Source organism: Dendroctonus ponderosae, unplaced genomic scaffold (genome assembly GCF_020466585.1).
Source record: "Dendroctonus ponderosae isolate FM_Combo_2020 unplaced genomic scaffold, Dpon_F_20191213v2 Dpon_F_20191213_1, whole genome shotgun sequence".
Classification (NCBI taxonomy): domain Eukaryota; kingdom Metazoa; phylum Arthropoda; class Insecta; order Coleoptera; family Curculionidae; genus Dendroctonus; species Dendroctonus ponderosae.
This window is the reverse complement of record NW_026017110.1, coordinates 47,444,516-47,463,485: the sequence shown is the minus strand read 5'-3', so window position 1 is coordinate 47,463,485 and position 18,970 is coordinate 47,444,516. Positions and strand designations below refer to the sequence as shown.

The 18,970-nt window shown below is 36.6% G+C and overlaps 3 protein-coding genes across 7 annotated transcripts in view; 1 reads left to right on the top strand and 2 right to left on the bottom strand.

The window, feature by feature from the left end:
- The window catches only part of LOC109540810 (proline-rich protein 4), a gene marked incomplete in the record, with an annotated part of 2,528 nt that extends 1,659 nt beyond the window's left edge, over positions 1-869 (bottom strand). The window contains 2 exon segments of the mRNA XM_048670553.1: positions 1-225; positions 807-869. Of these exon segments, the coding sequence (XP_048526510.1) occupies positions 1-225; positions 807-824 (243 nt within the window).
- LOC109540808 (angiotensin-converting enzyme) overlaps positions 1-18,970 on the top strand; it is a 68,077-nt gene that overhangs the window by 41,408 nt on the left and 7,699 nt on the right. For all 4 annotated transcript variants that reach the window (XM_048670546.1, XM_048670549.1, XM_048670545.1 and 1 more), the window contains exon 10: positions 12,005-12,145. In XM_048670546.1, coding sequence (XP_048526503.1) covers positions 12,005-12,145 — 141 coding nt within the window. The remainder of the gene's footprint in view (positions 1-12,004; positions 12,146-18,970) is intronic.
- Positions 5,259-8,445, bottom strand: LOC109540809 (skin secretory protein xP2). Of its 2 annotated transcripts, XM_019909295.2 has the most exons (5): positions 8,349-8,445; positions 6,600-6,825; positions 6,485-6,538; positions 5,814-6,415; positions 5,259-5,762 (listed from the first exon to the last, which is right to left on the bottom strand). In XM_019909295.2, exons 1-5 carry the CDS (start codon positions 8,370-8,372, stop codon positions 5,535-5,537), a joined length of 1,134 nt encoding a protein of 377 aa, XP_019764854.2. In that variant the 5' UTR covers positions 8,373-8,445; the 3' UTR covers positions 5,259-5,534. The 2 variants fall into 2 exon arrangements, with proteins under 2 accessions (XP_019764854.2, XP_019764855.2); XM_019909296.2 differs by lacking the exon at positions 6,485-6,538.

Sequence of the window (18,970 nt, the reverse complement as noted above, 5' to 3'; positions counted from 1 at the left end):
GTTGAATCCTCCTTCGAAATTAAACGTGCTTTCTACTCCCAGTCCCAGCTTGGTTTCTCCGCCGCTCTCCACGACTGACTCTTTTTTGGGGGGCCCTGACCATTTGTGTTGCTCCAGATTGTGGGCCAGCCAACCCAAAAGAAGGCTTCGCTTTTGGGTTTTACCTGCGGAGTCTTTGGCATTTTCTCCTTTTGTGATTGAAAGAAGCAGTACTAGCATGGAGAGCTGCAAGCAGAATTCATTGGTGAAGTTTAATTCAAAATTTCAAATTGTTTTCGGTTTTAAGGTGGGCAGATATAGATTTTGATGGGTCGATTGCTAGAATATACACAGGGTGTTGCAAATGTTCGACTGAGAATTCAAAAATGAGAGTCGCCAATTTTATGAACTTTGAGCTTTTTTGTGTTTTTGTACTTTGAGGCTGTTTAGCAAAAGTTTGAGTTCTTTTGACTCTCGGAAAATGTGTCAAGTTTATATTTTTGGGAAATTTGACTCGTTATGAAACAATCGTCAGTTGCTTGTTGCTCACTTTAGCGTATTCAAATTCCTCGATTTCTTGGGAATTTGGGGTGATTTTGGAAGCAAAGTTTTTAGAATTTTCTCAAAAATAATACATCTTGTGGTTTGGAAAAATCATCATTGGGTCTTTGCGGACATTTTATGATGCAAAATTATATACATTTTCACTCAAACTGACGTAATACATGCTCTAAGAGAGATAAAATAACGGGCGCACATAAATATTTTTCACGTTTTCACTCTATATCCATGATTCTGGCACTGAAGACACTGAATAGGTCACTTACGTTTATGAATAAGTTCATATTGACTGAAGATTAAGCGCAACTGAGGAATTAAAACTTCAAAACACTAACACTTGGTAGTATTTATAGAATAAAATCGCCCTTCCAAGTTGATCTGGTTAAGCCACATTAGTTAATACTGACAGCATTTAGTTAACTATTAAAACCTATAGATCTTAGATCTGGTTAAAGTACTTCCGTTGCAAGTTCTGGGACTTTGTGATTGGATTTTTAATTTATGCTGGTTTTACTGGAAGTTTGCATTATTTTATATTATATAATAAATACGTAATATTAAATAATACATTAAACATTTATACACATACAAAGGTATCTGAAAAAAAATTTGAGGCCTCACTCGGGGATTTAAGCTCTTAAGTCCCAAAATTTCCAAAAAAAATAAAAAATGGGTGCAACATTTTTTATCGAAAAATTTTATCGGCAAAATTACAAAAACCTTTTAATTTCCTTTAAAAATTCCGAAAAAAATTTCCTTTAAAGGAAAATTGCTATTCGAGGATTTCTATAGAGTGCCTGATAAAAGCCCTTGATGAGATTTATAAAAAAAAAATTTTAATAATTTTTCATAAAATGTAAATTTAAAAAAATTAAATTTTGATAAATACATTAATAACACTTAAGAATAACTTGACATAATTTGACTATTAAAAAATTCAAATTTTAATTATTTAAAAAATTTCAGAAGAAATCAAAAAACCTCGCGTTAGTTGTTGAATCCAAAAACTAAACTGAAAAGCAAAAATTCGGTTCCAAAGGTAGTATTCTGGGTGCGATTTCTTCGATTTTTCCCTTCGAGTCTACATAATCTGATAGTCGCAAACCACGCTGGCCATAAGGCTTAATCTAAGGAAAATTAATGCACATAACACACTTTTACATCTGACCCAAACTTGTCGCTGATTTATCAACATATATTATCTATTTTTGCCGATCATTCGCAAAAATATCGGCCATTATTGCCTGTTCTGGTAAGGCTGCATTGATTATAACGCAGATTTTGCAATTAACTCTAAGCACCTGGTAATTACCTGCGTTTCATATTTGCTTCATTATGTCATTTTTTTGTCGTACTTACAAATTATTGTTATGTCATGTTTACAATGCGACTGGAGTGGTGGAGTGTTTAAAAAGTTGATTTTTTCAATTCTCAAATTGTTATGAACTGTTCTTCATTTTTAATATTTTCATTAAAAGCTTGTCGGAATTTCCATTTTTCGTAGTCAGCTTTCAGGTTTGCTTCGAAAAGCAGTTGCAACTTTCATATTTAATTGAATTGGTCTTAAAGGAGGAATGCTTTAAATTTTAAATTACATAAAAGCTTGAATATCGATTCAAGCTCCTTCTTGAGGTTTCGCTGCCAAGTGTTATGGGTTTATTTCCGCAAGTTTCTTCTAGCAACAACAATCTCTTGGCTTCTTTGTTAATAACATGGTTGTTGTACTAACCATTCCATAGATGACGCCCACGGTTCTAAGCAATGAAAATTTCAATTGTTTATGTGTGGAATTGCTCTTGCACAAAATCGTCACTTGCAAGGTTTGATAGATGATTATTAAGCCAAGAAAGGAGTAAAGTGGTAATTTTGTGAAGCTCACAGTCAAGAATTGTTCCGAATTATCTGAAGATGACACTGATTCGAAACTGTTGCCCACTTAAAAACAAAATTAATTGGCTGCCCAAATCGGGTTTCAGTCGCGAATTATTCCTGAACAGTTCCCTACGTTCCAACAAAGTTAATTGGCTGAAGAAGCTGTTATTGAAAAAGAGGTCCGCATTGGGAAGTTTTGAAGCAAATATAAATTAGTATTGTTTTTCAATTTAAACACTTTATCTGGTCTTCGACCATGAACGTTTTATTCCATTTTTTAAGTACAGGCTTTTTAATTTGTTTATTTCAACCGGTTAATTCAATAGAAAATGCTTTCTTGATCCCTGGTGGAAAGTACACAGTTTCGTCACTGTTTTTGATCGCGAAAGAATCACTTTTACTCATTACAATGAGAATTTACCTTTCCGCTCATTATTCATAGCATATTACGATACAAGAGACGAAAGTCGAAGTTTCGCCACCGCTTGAAGTTGACGCCCGAGGCTAAGCCGAGTAGGCCTGGGTAACTCAATAAATTTTTAGGAGTTGGCGCAGTGCAACGTAAATAGCTTGGTGCGCCAACCCAACGCACGGGAGCAGTAATTCAGTTCCATGGCTGGGAAAATATTGATTACTTTTTTCACTTGTTTTTAGATTTGTTTTAATGGCTATTTATCAATAATATTTTTAACATTTCTTCAGAATTTTCCAGTTTTAGCAAAGCTACTCTTTTTTCGAAATGCTCATATTTTCTAAAGATTCACTTAAAAATACTGACAATCTTAAAGTATTTTTCGCGAAAAATTATGAAATACATTTTATTAGAACACTCGCCTGCTTCGTCATTTTGGAAAACGTTTTGAAATCTCTTTCCAGCTTCGAATTTGGAACAACAATCAAACAATTTTCTATCAATAAGCGAAAGTTTATAACAGATTATTTGGAAATCTCGTCACCTCCATTCCTCTGAAGACTGTAGAAGTTGTTAAAAATGTGGTTTTTTAGTTTTGACTGAATTTTTTTTACTTTGCTCTTTACTTAGAAATACTCTATTTTGTAGAGTTTCACTTAAAAATACTGACGATCTGGAGGTCTTTTACGCGAAAAATTACAAGATGAGTCTATAGCTTTGTAGGAATTTTACAAAAACTTTTTTCAACGTCGAATTCGGGACAAAAACGGAACAACAATGGAAAACAAAAAAAATCAACGAAAATAAATTTACCTCTTTTTTGGTGAAAATCATTATGATTTTCTCAAAAATCGATCACAAAACTTAAAGTTTTTAATCAAAAACGCAAAAAAACATTATTTTCTTCTTTTCTGACAATAATGAGGTGTTCAGCCAAAAATGATAAAATTAATTTTGCTAGAAAACTCGTCACTTTTGTCGCTGTGAATAATTTGGTTTATTGAAATTACGGTTTGTTTACTTTTAGGTCAATATTTCTAAACAAAACTCTCTCTAAACAGAACAACGCGTTTTTTCCTAACGTTTTACTGTAAAATACTGGTAAACTGACTGACTGGTCTTTTATGCAAAAAAGTTAGAAGATGGATTTTCCAAGAAAAGTCGTCGTCTTTACAGTTTGATCTTCTATATCATGTTTTTCGAATACCCGTTTTATCTTTGAATTTGGGGCAAAATCGAAACAAAGTTATCCTGTTTTTTTCGACAAAATTTAGGTTTTCTCAAAAAAAGACTCTACAAGAAACTCTCAAAAATATCCTAAAAACCGCTCTACAACTACGCGTTGCAGAGTGATAGTTGTCTATCTATTAGAATTGGTACACAACCGAAAAATGAGAGTTTCAGTGGCAACAAAAATTAATGTGAATGAAGGAATGAATTTAATGGAAAAAAAATGAAAAGGTTGCAAAAGTTGATTAGAATAAAACAAATCACCAATGTGACACCAATATCAACAAAACAATTGTCAAATAACTAGTTAACTAGTCAAAGGCCCACCACTGAGTGCATGAGGCCCTCGACTTCGCCTCGTGCGTCAACTTTAAGCAATGGAGGAACTTCAACGTTCGTCTCGCGTACCGTAATATACTATTGTGTATGTTTTGATTTAATATGGAATCCCATTCATCAAAAGTTATGGAACTCTCCTTAAGACAAAGACATTAATTCTATTAGTAAACTCGCAAAAAATGCAGGTTTTTTTCTTCGATTGGTACATAATATGGCGCGTTATGTACACTTCAAACTCATATTTATTCGGTAGAACGACCATCGAGAACACGCGAATTGAACTCGTACATTACAATTTTGCAACCTGATTACCTCTAATTATTAGCAAGATATTTTGAAATTTTCGTTTATTTCCTTTGGGTTTTCAATACAGCGCTACAATGCCGTCTTACGCAACTCTGCCTTAGTTTAGTTTATTGTGCCGCATTGGTGCCATTAGTCGTGTTGAATCCGTCGTTAAATATTCATTATGCAATGCGAGTGGACAGGCGTATAGTAACATGTTAGAAGAATTATAGCGTAGCCTTCCTTCAGTGCTTCATTGCTTCGGCTCCATGCGATTTCCCACATCGCTTGATTCAGTTGATTGAGTTATCAGTATTATGGTTTGCTTTACTTTCTACTTGCGTTTTTATTAAAACTGGTTTTTTCGTCGTTCTTGTGTTGAAATTGATGGTATCTGATGGTGACATTACACATTACATTCTCGTTCGATTGGAGAGGAAACTAGGCCAAATTTCATAAAAAATCTAGACTTGGACATATTCAAGTTCCTTGTGTAAGTAGGAAGGAGGTTGCCAATACGTTTCTTACATAATCTGGAATGTAGTTGCTGTTTTCGTTGAATTTGAAAAAATAATCGGTATATTGTACAAAAATACGTATATTTTCTACAAAAATAAGTTATAAGTAGAAAAACTTAACTTATTTGGCATGTTTTCCTCATAAATAATGAACAGGGACAAAATACATAACAGGTCAGGTGAACAGTTGAAAAACAAGAAACATCAATATAGTACAGAAAGGGCTCGAACCAGAACATTTACTCATGTTTAGGGGCTAAACGTAGTGGGTAGCGGTTCCAGTTCCAGTAACACAAGGAATACTACACACCCGGTGCGCCTGAAGTATATTCGGTTGTTTAATGGTAGCTTTCATATCCGCCCTCCCAGCCGCCGCCTCCGTGCACTGGCACGGCTACTGGTACCTTGACTGGATAAGGTACTGGTTTCTCCACTGCATAGGGTACTGGTTTGGCTACGGCATAAGGCACGGGCCTGTCCACGGCCACTTTAACTGGGTAGGGCACCGGCTTCTCTACCGGGTATGGAACTGGTTTCTCCACTGGATATGGAGCCGGGTAGGGTACCTAAAATCCACCCAATTAAAACCTCCTCAAGTCCTCCCCCAATATCCATACCTTGACAGCAACTGGGTACGGTTTCTCCACAGGGTATGGCACTGGTCTATCTACAGCTACCTTGACTGGGTAAGGCACGGGTCTTTCCACTGGGTAGGGAACGTTCTTGATCACATGAACTGGATAGGGTTGAGGCACATGGACTGGATAAGGCCTGTCTACGGCTACCTTGACTGGGTAGGGAACCTCCTTGTAGACTGGGTAGGGCTGGGGCACGTGCACTGGAACCTTGACTGGGTAGGGAACTTGTTTCTCAACCGGGTAGGGTTGGGGAACGTGCACCTTCACTGGGTAGGGGATGTGTTTTTCTACTGGGTAGGGTTGGGGTACCAACACCTTTACGGGGTAAGGCCTGTCGACTGGAACCTTGACGGGAACATGGACGATTTTTTCGACGGGGTAGGGTTGGGGAACTGGAACCTTAATGTGGACCGGGACCTTCACTGGGTAGGGAACTTGCTTCACTACCGGATAGGGGGCGGGCACTGCGACCTTAACTGGGTAGGGAACGTGTTTGGTTACCGGGTAGGGAATGTGCTTCTCCACTGGGTATGGAACTGGTACGCCTTTGACAACCGTGATGGTTTTTTCTGCATGGGATCCTAGGGAGAAAAACCTTGTTAGTAATTAGAAATCCATCGGGTTGTCCGTGCAGGTGTGGGTAAGCTTACCCAAGTAAAATGGTTGTAGGCTACCGTAGTCGCCATAACCAGCACCACCAGACACTATGTTTTTATAGCATTTTTATGGTAAGCAGTGCGACGGTGGTTTTGTGAGCGCCCTTACCTAGATCAATGCCGCCGTAGCCTCCATAGCCGCCACCGCCGCCCAGGGAAAGTCCACCATCCCAACCCCCATCTCCAACCGAGTAACCGTGGTCGATGTCACTACCATATCCGTAGCCCAAACTGAGCAATCCACGTTTGGTTTGTTTCTTTTCAGCCGTCGATTTCTTCTCCTTGCCCTCGGCATTTACTGCCACTGCTGCAAGGACTAAGATCGACGCTATTAACTGCGAAAAACAAAATCAGTTAGGCAAAATAGATAAGAACGTTATTTTCTACTGTTGTTTGAATTTCTTTCATTTTATGTTGCAACATGTTCTGTAGGATTTTCGTGTTAACAAGCATTTTAGCAACTATCTAAACAGAGTTAATTTGCTATTGTTCGACAAACAATTACGGACGAGTGAGACATGATTGTTTAACTGAAGCATTAAGTGTTATGTCACCGCCAGATTGTTCTTAATTAAGTGTCGAGGCGAATGTTGTGTTGTGGTTAATGTGCTGGTTAAGGTCAGTTTTACGTTGGTAAAAAGTGCGGTTTTACCCGGAAAATAATTCACTTTGTATTTCAATCAAAATATCTGTAAAAAAATTAATTGTAGCACTAAATCTGGACTGCATGCTGGCCAGGTTGACAATAACTTTCCATTGTTCTTTACAAGACCCGAGTGCATGATTGGTGTTTTCTTCAGTAGTTTAATATCTTCAAATACCCAAGTGTTTCGGGAGGAACAGTTGTGACGAATAAGAAGCTAATATTTGATGGGAGAAGTTTATTTGGGCTGCAAAAAACACCCTACTTGTGGAGGACGACTTGAAAATTTCAAACAGTATTTCGAAGATTTTGATTTAAAACTCAAACTTTTTAAATTTTCTTAGTTTCATCTAAAATTATTTTTTCTCTAGATTTGCCTAAATTTCAAAATATTTTTTCTATTGAAACACTTAAATTTGTAGCTTTGCACAAACTTTGCAAAATTTAATTTAAATAAATGCAAACCATAAGACCTAATCTGGTCTCCTAGCAGACCAGATTTAACTGTGCTTGAAGCTTTATGAGTATTCTTATCCTTATCCAGAAGAGTTTGCAATTTAAATTGGCCTAAATTGTGTGATTCGTTAGCTTATTAAAACTATTATTATTGTATAAACAATCACTTAGTGTAGTAAGTTAGCAAATTATAACGTTTAGCAATCAATGACCGGCAATTGCAAAATACACGGTGCAACCAGTAATAACGCTAATTGCTCGCGCTAATTTCGCTTTGATTTTGCATAATTTTAATGGTCTTTATTAATTTTTTTGCACAAGAAAATCGCTCGGAATCAGGTCGGGTGATTCGGAAGGTCCAAAGAAATCCCGGAGGTTCATTTTGAGCTTAAAATGCGCAAAAAACCGTAACCTAGACCATGGTTTGGGTCTGCTGATTGTCCGCATTTGGGTTTTTTGTGCTTCAAACCGCAGTGAATGGTCATTAGACAGTTTGGCCAATGTCGATGATTAGCTGATATTTTCCAGTCAATATTTATGTAATAAAGGTCAATAAAAATGAAAAATTAAATTAGTTTGAAATGTAAAAGCATGAGACTATCAACTTTTTGAAATCAATAATAGAAATTTTGATTAAGCAACAGGCACTTTGAAAAAAAATTGAAACAAACCGATGAGAAAACCACTCAACACTTTTTCGCAAGTAGACACTGAAAAAAGTCGCGAACCGAAAAAATCACTAAAAATTGTACCACTCACCAATGGCTTCATCGTGGTACACATGCAAGGGGTTGCTGGCTGGTTCGAAGAGAACTGAATACCGAAAACGTGCCCCCGTTGTCTTTTATAGTTCTAGCCGGATGGTACCACCGAGTTGTATCGCACCACTTACTTCTTCGGCGATGGTTCGGCGCAACGCGACGTGGGTTGATGCAACAACTCCTGGTTGCGAACCATTGCGAAGAGTTGAGAATCGCGACGGGATGATTTTTGAGCGGTGCGGGATCGATGTTTTTTGTTTGTTTATTCATAATAATGATGATGATGATTTTGGTGAGTGATTTGCCATACGATTTGCATGTTTTTCATTGAAATAACAACGTCGAGCTGAGTCATAGTTTGTTTATGGATTAATGTAGAAGATCAAAGGGATATTGTTCTTTTAATGCATAATTTAATAGAGGTTTTGGGAGTGACTTTTGATCAAAAACCAGTCTTTGACTTAGATTTCAGTCGATTTTATGCGTATCTTTATTATAGTGGAATATAATGAGAGTAGGGTTTGTCGTGGAAGCTAACAGAAAAAAGTTTTCACAATAAAAGTGGCAGTATTTCACGTGTACTAACGAAAATTTATTAAATGTTTACAGTTTGTTGGTATTTTATAACCATTCATTCACACAAGCTGTTATTATTCGACTGGCATGTGATTTAGAGTAGTTTTAATTATGTATTTAATTGTTTCATTATTTTCCTTTGCTTTTTTATGTCTCCAGTCGTGTTTTTCTCTTCTCCTTTAATATTTGTCACTTTTGTATGGTTATTCGAAATTACTTTTAAAATATCTTATGTTAATTTATTTGTTGAATTGTTCAAATGAGCCTCATTCGCGTAATTTAAAGCATGGAAGATCAATTTTATTTCTGTTTTCTGGTGTTTTTGGAAACACTGTGAAATTTTCAATGTCGTCTGTCTTTTTCTTTAATCTGTATCACTTTTGCATGGATATTTGAAACTACTTTCAGATTATCTGTATTCATTTCATTTCTGAACGATTGAAGTGCCTCATTCTTGTAATTTGAATTTTAATATTTCTCTTTACTTTTGTTGTTTGTCCTTTGTCGTGTTTTTCTCTTCGTTAAAATTATCACTTTTGCATGGTTATTTGAAGCTACTTTATATCCGTTATTGATTTCATTTCCGAACTGTTGAAATGAAACTTTTTGCTCTGTTTTCTTGTGTTGAATTTTTTCAATGTTGCCTAACGTGCTTATTCCTTCTGATTGATTCTTCGGTATGGTTATTAGAAACTACTTTAAAAACTCCCTTATTAACTTAATCGATGAATTGTTGAAATGCCTCATTCGCGTAATTCAAAGGTTGAAGGTTCCATTTGATTTCTGTATGCTCGTGTTCAATTTTTTCACTGTCGTCTGTCTTGTTTTTCTCTTTTTCTTTAATCGTTATCACTTTTGAATGGTTGTTTGAAACTACTTTTAGAATCTCTGTATAAATTTAATTTCTGAATTATTGAAGTAGCTCATTCCTGTAATTTGAATATGAATATTTTCCTTAATTTTAGTATTTTTGTGTTGCATTTTTTTAATGTCGTTTGTCGTGTGTTGATCTTCGTTAATATTTGTCAGTTTTGTATGGTAATTTGAAGCTACTTTACATCCGTTATTAATTTAATTTCTAAACTGTTAAAATGCCTCATTCGCGTAATTTAAAGTTGAAGTTTCCTTTTGCTCGGTTTTCTTGATTTTGATTTTTTCAATCTCGCTTGTCGCGTTTTTCCCATTGTTAATCTTTGTCACTTTTGCATGGCTATTTGAAACTACTTTATATCCGCTATTAATTTAATTTCTGACTTGTCAAAATGCCTCAATTGCGTAATTTGAGCACTTTAAGTTTCTTAGTTTATTTTTGATTTTTTGAGATTATTTTTTTCACTGTCGTCTACTGTTTCCTTTCATCTTTGTCACTTTGGCTTCTGATTCATGTCTTGGTTGTTCGCTTCAGTTCGAATATTAAAAGCGTGAATTGTTGCAATATGTAACTCATTAATCAATGAGTTATAACTCATTTATTAAAGTGGATTGAAGCTTTACAATACTGGAATTTTAACATATGAAAAAAGGGTCATCAACATTTTTTATGTTTTACCACTTTGTCCAAGCAACTAAAAAAACGGGTCACTTTATTTTTTCAACTCATAATTTCATAACTCAACAATTTTGTTTCACTTTGTTGCGTTCTAATTGGAAAATTAATTTAAAAAAAACAACAAAACAAACAAAGTAACAACAAAAAATTGTTATTATGCATAATCTTAATCTACAGTGAAGAATTTAATGGACTCGATTACAATCCATACCTGCTTCCTTCAACTTAATTGAAGTAACGTTGTCCCAGCGCAACGGAACTTAGGACGGAGTTACTGCGCCGGTTCGTTGAGTTGGGGTACAAAGCCATTTGCGCAGCACTGCGTCAGCTTCTAAAAATTCACTGAGTTACCCAAGCCTAGCCGGATCGGTTGGAGCTTTTATGATCAGAAGACAGGGAAAACTTCTATGATATTCGGAAGCTTTAAGTACCTAAAGTAATGTTAATTGCAACTTACAAAATTAGCGACACTTATGGGCTCTTTTGCGCCCAGGAAATTATTCAAATCACCTTCAGATCAAGAGTCTGCTGAGAAAAAAAGACTCGAGACCAAACAATCGCGTACGTTGTAGCTGAATAATCTTTGCTGATTTTCATTTATAATAAATAATATAAATGAAATGTTCATAACATGCAAATGTACCTCATTCGTAACAGTAACCGTTGTACTACGGTATGTCGGGATTAGCCAATTTTAGCAAGTTTTGTGGATTAGCGGGTCATCTCGGGTACCAGCTGACGCGCAACGTACTTGAAGTTACATAAAGGACAAGTGTTGCTCCTTCATGTCCGCCTATCAGGAAACCGTCCCATAAGAATCCCACCGATACACTTTAAAATCAATTTGCAATTATTAAGATATCTATATAATGGAAACCGAATTGATAAATATTTTATAAGCAGGTACTCCATCCACATTTTTGGCCGCCAATTACGCAATGATGATTAGCTGGTTTGATGGATTGGGCGTACCCGTAATTGGACGATTTTGAAAAAGTGGTCTTTAAACGTCGCTAAAAGTTTCAAATCAATTCGACCGATTGCCCAATTACGTCGCTTCAGCTCAATATACTGGGTGGTGAAAACAAGGATTTTCAATATTTATCGCCTTAAATATGTGCAATTAAGCAGCCGCAATTTCTTCTTCGGGCCAGACAAGTTGTTCAGGCATCGCTGCCCTCTTTCCTTGCGCCCGTGTTTTGCAACGGACGCAAAAAATATGAAAACCAGAAATGAAACAAGTTTAAGGACGGAACACTTACACTTTCTTCGTATCGAATACGTGAACTGTTACTTGATGATGTAAGCGACGGTTATGCCGTTCCACAAGGAGAATATGCATTTAAACCAGAGGGAATTTGCGCGATTTTTGAAATTGTTTCAATTTAGCACCTAGAGTGGTTTTTTAGTGTGTTAAGCTTCACACCCATGTAAATGGGCGAAGAATGCCTTCTGTTGCGTTTGTTTGGTGCACCCTTTAAGGCTACGCCCACATCTTCCATAGTGTTAAGGTTAAATCTTTGTTGCAGGTACTTCGTCAGCACTCTTCTTCAATTCCAAATCTACCGAGCGCTATGCCAAGCAGCTGGCCAATATGTGCCAGGCGATTACACCAAACCTCTTCATAAGTGCGACATTTACCGAAGCAAAGAGGCTGGAAACATACTGAGGTAAGATCAAGTTTAACATTAGGGAGCCGACACTCGTGCTCAAGGTGCTGGCAAACAGTTAATTAGTCGGTTGCATAGTGCAGGCCCGAATTTTTTGCCGCTACTTACTGACTTTGAAAACCATTTGAAAGTAGATCCAGTACTTGATTGAATTTCAATTTTTTTTTCTCGAACAAGAATTTAGCCATGACTGATATTTGGCCGTACCATTAAGGTGCTTATTTGGAAATAATGCTGGCTCTTTTATTATAATCAGCCAGTCAAGGTAAATGGCGAAGACTGATCGAAAAGAAGACGCGCGCTGTTTACTTTCGCCCAGAGGGATTCTTATGGATTTTAACTGGCACTCAATGCTAAGTGCGATGGGATTCTTTGAGATCCATCGACCGTGAACGCTTCCGTTCCAATTATGCCACAATTGGTACCAGTGGCGATTTATAATTTGCATTATGCAATCAAATATCGTTTGCTACATATTATTAAACCGCCTGGTCGACCCACATACATGAGAGTTCTTATTAGAAAAATCGACCGCGCCAGTACTCTACGGTTTCCGTTATGCGATACATGGGAATTATCGCTGTTTATGACATGTATTTCGCATGAAATGTGAGTGGCAAATATGTCGGATTTCTCCCCGTTCAAAATACGCGTTATGTAAGGGACGACTGTATCTTGCAGGGCATTTAAAGTAGGCCTGAGTATCACTGTTTTGAGTTGCGCTATTGAGTTGTTGCCACTCTCTGAGTTAACGAGTTATAACCCATCGCTTAATGAGTTATAAGTCATTTATTAAAGCTTTACGAGACCCGAGACTGGAATTTTCACATAAAAAAGGGCCATCAACATTATTTCTCAGTAACGTTTTACTGCTTTGTTCAAACAACTGAAAAAAGTAATCTAGATTTTCCCTGCAACAGAACTGAGCCCAAAGAAAGTTGACAAGTTTTCTTGCATAATCGATCTCTTAATTTTTTTGCGTAAAACATTCAGTTTGCAAGTATTTTACAGTAAAACGTTAGGAAAAACGCGGTTTTTCCGTTTAGAGACAGTGTTGTTTAGAAATATTGAGCTAAAAGTGAAGAAACCCCAGTTTCCAAGAGTTTTCCAAATAAATTATTATAAACTTTCGGTTTTTCAGTTCTGGAGAATATTTTTGGAAAAACATCCAGAAATAATTATTACGGTTTTGTCCATAATTCGTAGATGCAACAAGTTTTTTTGCACAAAATGTATTTTATAATTTTTCACAGAAAATACCTGAAGATGGTCAGCATTTTAAGTAAAACTAAAAAATAATGCGATTTTTGCGTAGAAAGAATTACTTAATAGAAACTTTGTTAAAACTGGAATGAAAGGAAAATTTAAAGAAACTTTAAAATTCTTCATAGCGATGAGGGCGGCGAATTTTTCAAATCATTTTTGTAAAAATTTGCTCTCTGGTCTTTTTTTTCCAAGATAATCCTAATTACTTTCGGTAAAAAACTGAATAAAATTATTTGGATTTTGTGCCAAATTCGAAGCTGAAAAGAGTTTTCTAAAGTTCCCTGCAAGCCCAGGAAAAAAGCGAATTTTCTGGTAAAATTAATTTTGTCATTTTCGATTGAAAAGACCCCATTATGTCAGAAATTAAAATAATCATCATAAAATAATAATTTTTTGCGTTTTTGATTAAAAACTGTTAGTTTTGTGGTCGGTTTTTGAGAAAAAAGTTTTGGTAAAATTCCTATAAAGTTACAGATTTATCTTGTAATTTTTCATGTAAAAGACCTCTAGATCGTCAGTTTTCTGACGAAAAAAATGACAGTCAAATGTAAAAATCCACATTTTTTAACAAACTCTACAGTCTTCAGAAAAGTGGAGGTGACGAGATTTCGAAATAATCTGTTATAAACGTTTGCTTATTATGTTCGTTTTTGATAGAAAAATATTTGATTTTGTTCCAAATTCGACGTTGGAAAGGGATTTCAAAACTTTTTCCAAAGCGACGAAGGATTCGAAATTTATTTCCATAATTTCTCGCGGAAAATATCTTGGAATTGTCAGCATTTTTAAGTGAAACTTTAGAAAATTGAGCATTTAGAAGAAAGAGTAACTTGGCTACAACAAGAAAATTCTAATATTTTGAAGAAATTTTAAAAATAATGTTAACAAATGGCCTTTAAAATAAATCTAAAAACAAGTAAAAAAAGTCATCAACATTTTCCTGCAAAGGAACTGAGGTACTGTGACGGTGCGCTGGCGCACCAAGCCTTTTGCGTAGCACTGCGCCAACTTACCACGCCTAATTTACAAGGTGTCCACAATTTGCAATGGAATGTAATTTGTAGCGGCAAAACAACGAAACTGAGGAGGATCGAATGTTTAACATCAGAAATGACTAAAGCGGAAACAAGATATTTCGAGTTTAAAGAGTTTGGAGCTTTACGAGAACTTTCAAATAGAAAGTGAGTAATTTCAGTTCAAAGTCAAAATTTGACTTCTGGAGCTTGGAAGTCAAAGCTTGCAGTTCGAGTTTTAAGGCTGACGTTTCCGAATTACGCCTGGGTAACTCAGTGAATTTTTAGGAGTTGACGCAATGCAGCGCAAATTGGGATCGGCACAGGCGCAGTAGCTCAGTTTTGTAATCGGTAAAACGTTACGCATAAAAAATGAGATGATGAAAAACTTTTTTTGTTGTTTGGAGTGTTGTTCCAGTCTCCGGTCTCGTAACGCTTTAATCCGCCTTAATACTTGAGTTATAACTCATTAAATCAGAAAGCGGAAACAATTGAAAAACGCAACTCAACACAATGTTGCGCAGCCCTACTGCCAGCAATACCAATTTTTTTTTCGGTTTTTAATTTTCGAGCGACAAGAAGCGACAACGTTATTTCCCTGGACACTGGTTCAAAAGAACTGAGTGAGATGGCCTAATGCCAAAGCATCGATTGGAAAGAGCGCACTTTCTTCTCAGGATGGGGAACGTTTTGCTTTTGAGCCATCATCAGGCAGGTGGCAAATCAAATTTCAGTTCATCAATCAAATCAAAAATCAGTTCGGCCTAACCGGAGTGGAATGGAACGTGGCCAGGGCATGTATTGGAAAGAGCACACATTAATTTGTGGAGTTTGAAAATTTCGTTTTTCTGCGATAAAATCGAGGACGATTTGAGAAGCTTTCCAGGTTGGATTGAGAGTGTTTTTCCTTAAATTGCGCTTCAAAATGCATTTCTGCTAAACTGAGCAAGATTAAACTAAGTGGAGAGTTTTAGTATGGAAGTTTCATATACGCACCAACATCAGCAGTAAAATAAAATGAGCGCAAAAGTTCATTAATCGATTTCTGCCAATCTACTGGTGATGGGACGATGTCAAGTCATTTAGTAACATCCAAAGTGTCTAATTGGATTGGAGTCACTGGTTTCGACCCAATAAACACTCAACTGGCCACTTGACAGGTTTTTTAAAAATCAGTGTCGTGCCCGAAGGACTCGACACAACGAATACATTAAACACTTCGGGCTATCGAAGTTGTTGTGCCGAGCCTTTTGAGCACGGCACTGGTTTAGAGCCAAAAACACTCTGTTTTGGGCATGGGTAACTCAGTGAATTTTTAGGAGTTGGCGCAGTGCGTGTGTTGTAACTCTCCTTAACAGATGAGCTAAAATTCCTTAACTCAGACAGCGGCAACAGCCTAAAAGTGCAGTTCAACACAGTGTTACCTATGCCTAGATTGTTGCAAGTCCGCCAAGAGCTCAATTCGAGGTGCGGCGCAGTGCGTCGCCATTAGTTATAACTCCGCAACTCACGGAGCGGCATCAACTCAAAAGCGCATCTCAATACAGTGTTCCCCAGGCCTAGATTTTTGCAGCCAGAGTTGATGTTGCCAGTTGTGAGATGAGGTGGATGAAGTCCGCCAAGAGCTCAATTGGAGGTGCGGCGCATTGAGACGCGATGAGTTATAGCTCAGCAATTCGCCGGGCGGCAACAACAAAAGAGCATCTTAACACAGTGTTACCCAGGCCTATTTCGAATATCAAATTAAATATTTTCGTTTACAAAGGCGCCTGCCTTTTTGTCAAGTGGAATTTTTGCGTTCAAGCGTTTGAAAGTGCTAACTCTTATTCCATGAGAAAATGCAACTGAAATAGTCAAAGTCAACCATCAGAGTTTCCAGTTTAAAATTGAAATTTACCGTGTCCGAATGTTAAATTACATTAATCTATAAATGTAAAATAGGCAAAATGTGAAAAGCTTTTCAAAATAAACGCTTTAAGTACCAATCACACACAGACGTTCTTAGGTAACGCTTCACTAAGCAAACGAAAGTTTATTTCCATCAATTTCACAACATGCAATGCTAAATTGCAGCGGAAATTGCGCCTCACTCAGTTCCATCAAACTTTGTTCTCATCTAAAGAGGGCAATTCTTCAGCCATCCTGTGCTCAATGAATGAAATGTGGTTTACTGAAGCTCCAACCGTCCGGTGTGGTATTTAAAAAATGATTTTTGTCGCTGAAAACCACAAATAATTCTTTGCCAAGTGCAACGAATAGAAAAGCAGTGCGATTGCACAACCAGCCTAGAAAACGCGATTGACGTCACGTTATTGTTAATTGTTTACCGCTTGGGATTACTGATTAGTTCAAGATCGATGCGTGAGTTAACGCATAATTTCACTCTCGATCTTCGATGGCATGTTCATTTCGCACTAAGGTAAATGCCGATTTATTCCATAAAAAGTACGTTGTATTGTTAAACTTGTTTAGTTGAATGGGTTGGACTTTGTGCGTGCTACAGCCAAAAATGATGCAATAGAATAGCCTGATGCAGCACACCCATAGAGCTTCTTCAGTATCTGCAACCTAATTCAATTGTCTAATTCCTTCTTGGATAATTAAAAAGTAAAAAAAATAATCAGAAAATGTGGCAAGGGCCAGTTGACCAATAATGAAAAGCCATGAAAATAATATAAGCCAACTTATTTTGTATGTTTTTTTTAAACAGTTGGTTAAAATAGAAAGTTTCTAAAATAAAATAGAGCGTTTTTGAGTAGAAAGTAAAGCAAAAAAAATTCAGTCAATACTAAAAAACCACATTTCTATAGTCTTCAGAGTAATGGAGGTGACGAGATTTCCCAATAATCTGTTATAAACTTTCGCTTATTCTGTTCGTTTTTTGATAGAAATCTATTTGATTTTTGTTCCAAATTCGACGTGGAAAGAGATTTCAAACCTTTTTATAAATCGACGAGGGATTCAAAATTTATTTCATAATGTTTTGCGGAAAATACCTTAACGTTATCAGCATTTTTAAGTAAAACTTAAAAAAATTGAGCATTTAAAAGAAAGAGTAACTTGGCTAAAGCTGGAAAATTCTGAAATTTTAATACATTTTAAAAATACTATTAATAAATGGCCATCAAACTAAATCTAAAACAAGTAAAAAAAATCATCAACTTTTTCCCAGCAACGAACTGAGTTACTGCGCCGGTGCGTTGGGTTGGCGCAACAAGCCATGTGCGTAGCACTGCGCCAACTCCTAAAAATTCACTGAGTTACCTAGGCCTACAATAAATCCCTACTGAACACTGATACTCCAATCATCCCTGGACCACGCCCATTCATTGCCCGGAAGTACCACCGCGCCATCTAATGTCCCAGCTTTGAAGTAACCCCGATGTTGCCACTCCCATTCTTGTTTCGCCTTCCAATGTTGCCGTTCCGCCGTGGTTCTTCTGATTTCCGAAGTTGCTTACAATATATTTTCGTAAACAAAAGTGATGAAAAACATATCACTGGATCAGAACTGCATCTGTTGTTCGTTGATCTTCAAACGGCTTAAGGCAACATAGTTTTTGGAAAGCTTTAGAAGCCAATGAGGACAACCAGCGTCAACTTGGAGTTTTTAAAGGCGTTTGAAACTCTCTGGAAAGGTGCAGAAATTAAAATAAAATGTTGGCCTCAAAATGACTCGTGTATTTTAGGCATTATTCTAAATAGTTCGTTATGAATCGAAACATTTATTCGGAAGCATAAGACTTTCATTGTGCTTCGCGGACGATTAAGTAGTTAACGAACAAGACGATGATGATTCGTGCTGCAACTGGGGAATGTGTCGAAGAACATCGAAAATGGGTATTAGAGTTAATTAACAGTAAAATACAACATTTTGCTCAGCAAAAGGAACGTTACGCTGTGTAAAATTTGGCCAACTTTGGAAGTGGATAAATTCTGAATGCTTCAAGCGATTTGGTTTCTGTTTGAAGTTTCGTTTAGGCCGATTTACTTTTTCTTCGTCCATGGTTTGGTAAAAATTCAGCACCTCAGATACATTTTCTACAGGGCGGCAAATGAAAAACGCAATTTTGCAAAGTTCGGCATACACCTAATTTGACAAAACTTAGGCTTTTAAATATTTCTGCCATCCGGTTTGCTTACATGGTGGTCCCAAAAAATCAACTTTTTGGTCTTGCACCGATAACTTTTCTGCTCGTCGTCCGATTTTCACTATCTTGAGTTCACATGAAAAAAACTATCACTGCAATATCAAGGAGTTGATTTTTGAAGACCACCCTGTAAGCAAAATATATGAGCGAAAAACTCAAAAACTATTTTCGAGACACGAGGTCAAGACACAAATACAAAAAAATGTGTTTTTGTCCAACTGAGAGCACGTGAAGCTTTCACGAATTTTGCATTGTTTCATTGAAAGTCTATCTGAGTCAATCATTTTTTGCGAAAACACGCACTCACCGAAAATAAACTGCACAAATTAACGGTTCAAACGGAAATAGAATCGCTCGCAGCAATCAGATTGTATCCAGTTCCAAAATTGGTCCAA

Excerpts from the sequence above, each read along its gene's own strand:
- LOC109540809 (XM_019909295.2), bottom strand. The coding sequence starts at position 8,372 with ATGTGTACCACGATGAAGCCATTG. Across the intron at positions 6,416-6,484 it reads CCTACAACCATTTTACTTGG|GATCCCATGCAGAAAAAACC; the intron begins GTAAGCTTACCC and ends TTTTCTCCCTAG. Across the intron at positions 5,763-5,813 it reads CGTACCCAGTTGCTGTCAAG|GTACCCTACCCGGCTCCATA; the intron begins GTATGGATATTG and ends GGTGGATTTTAG.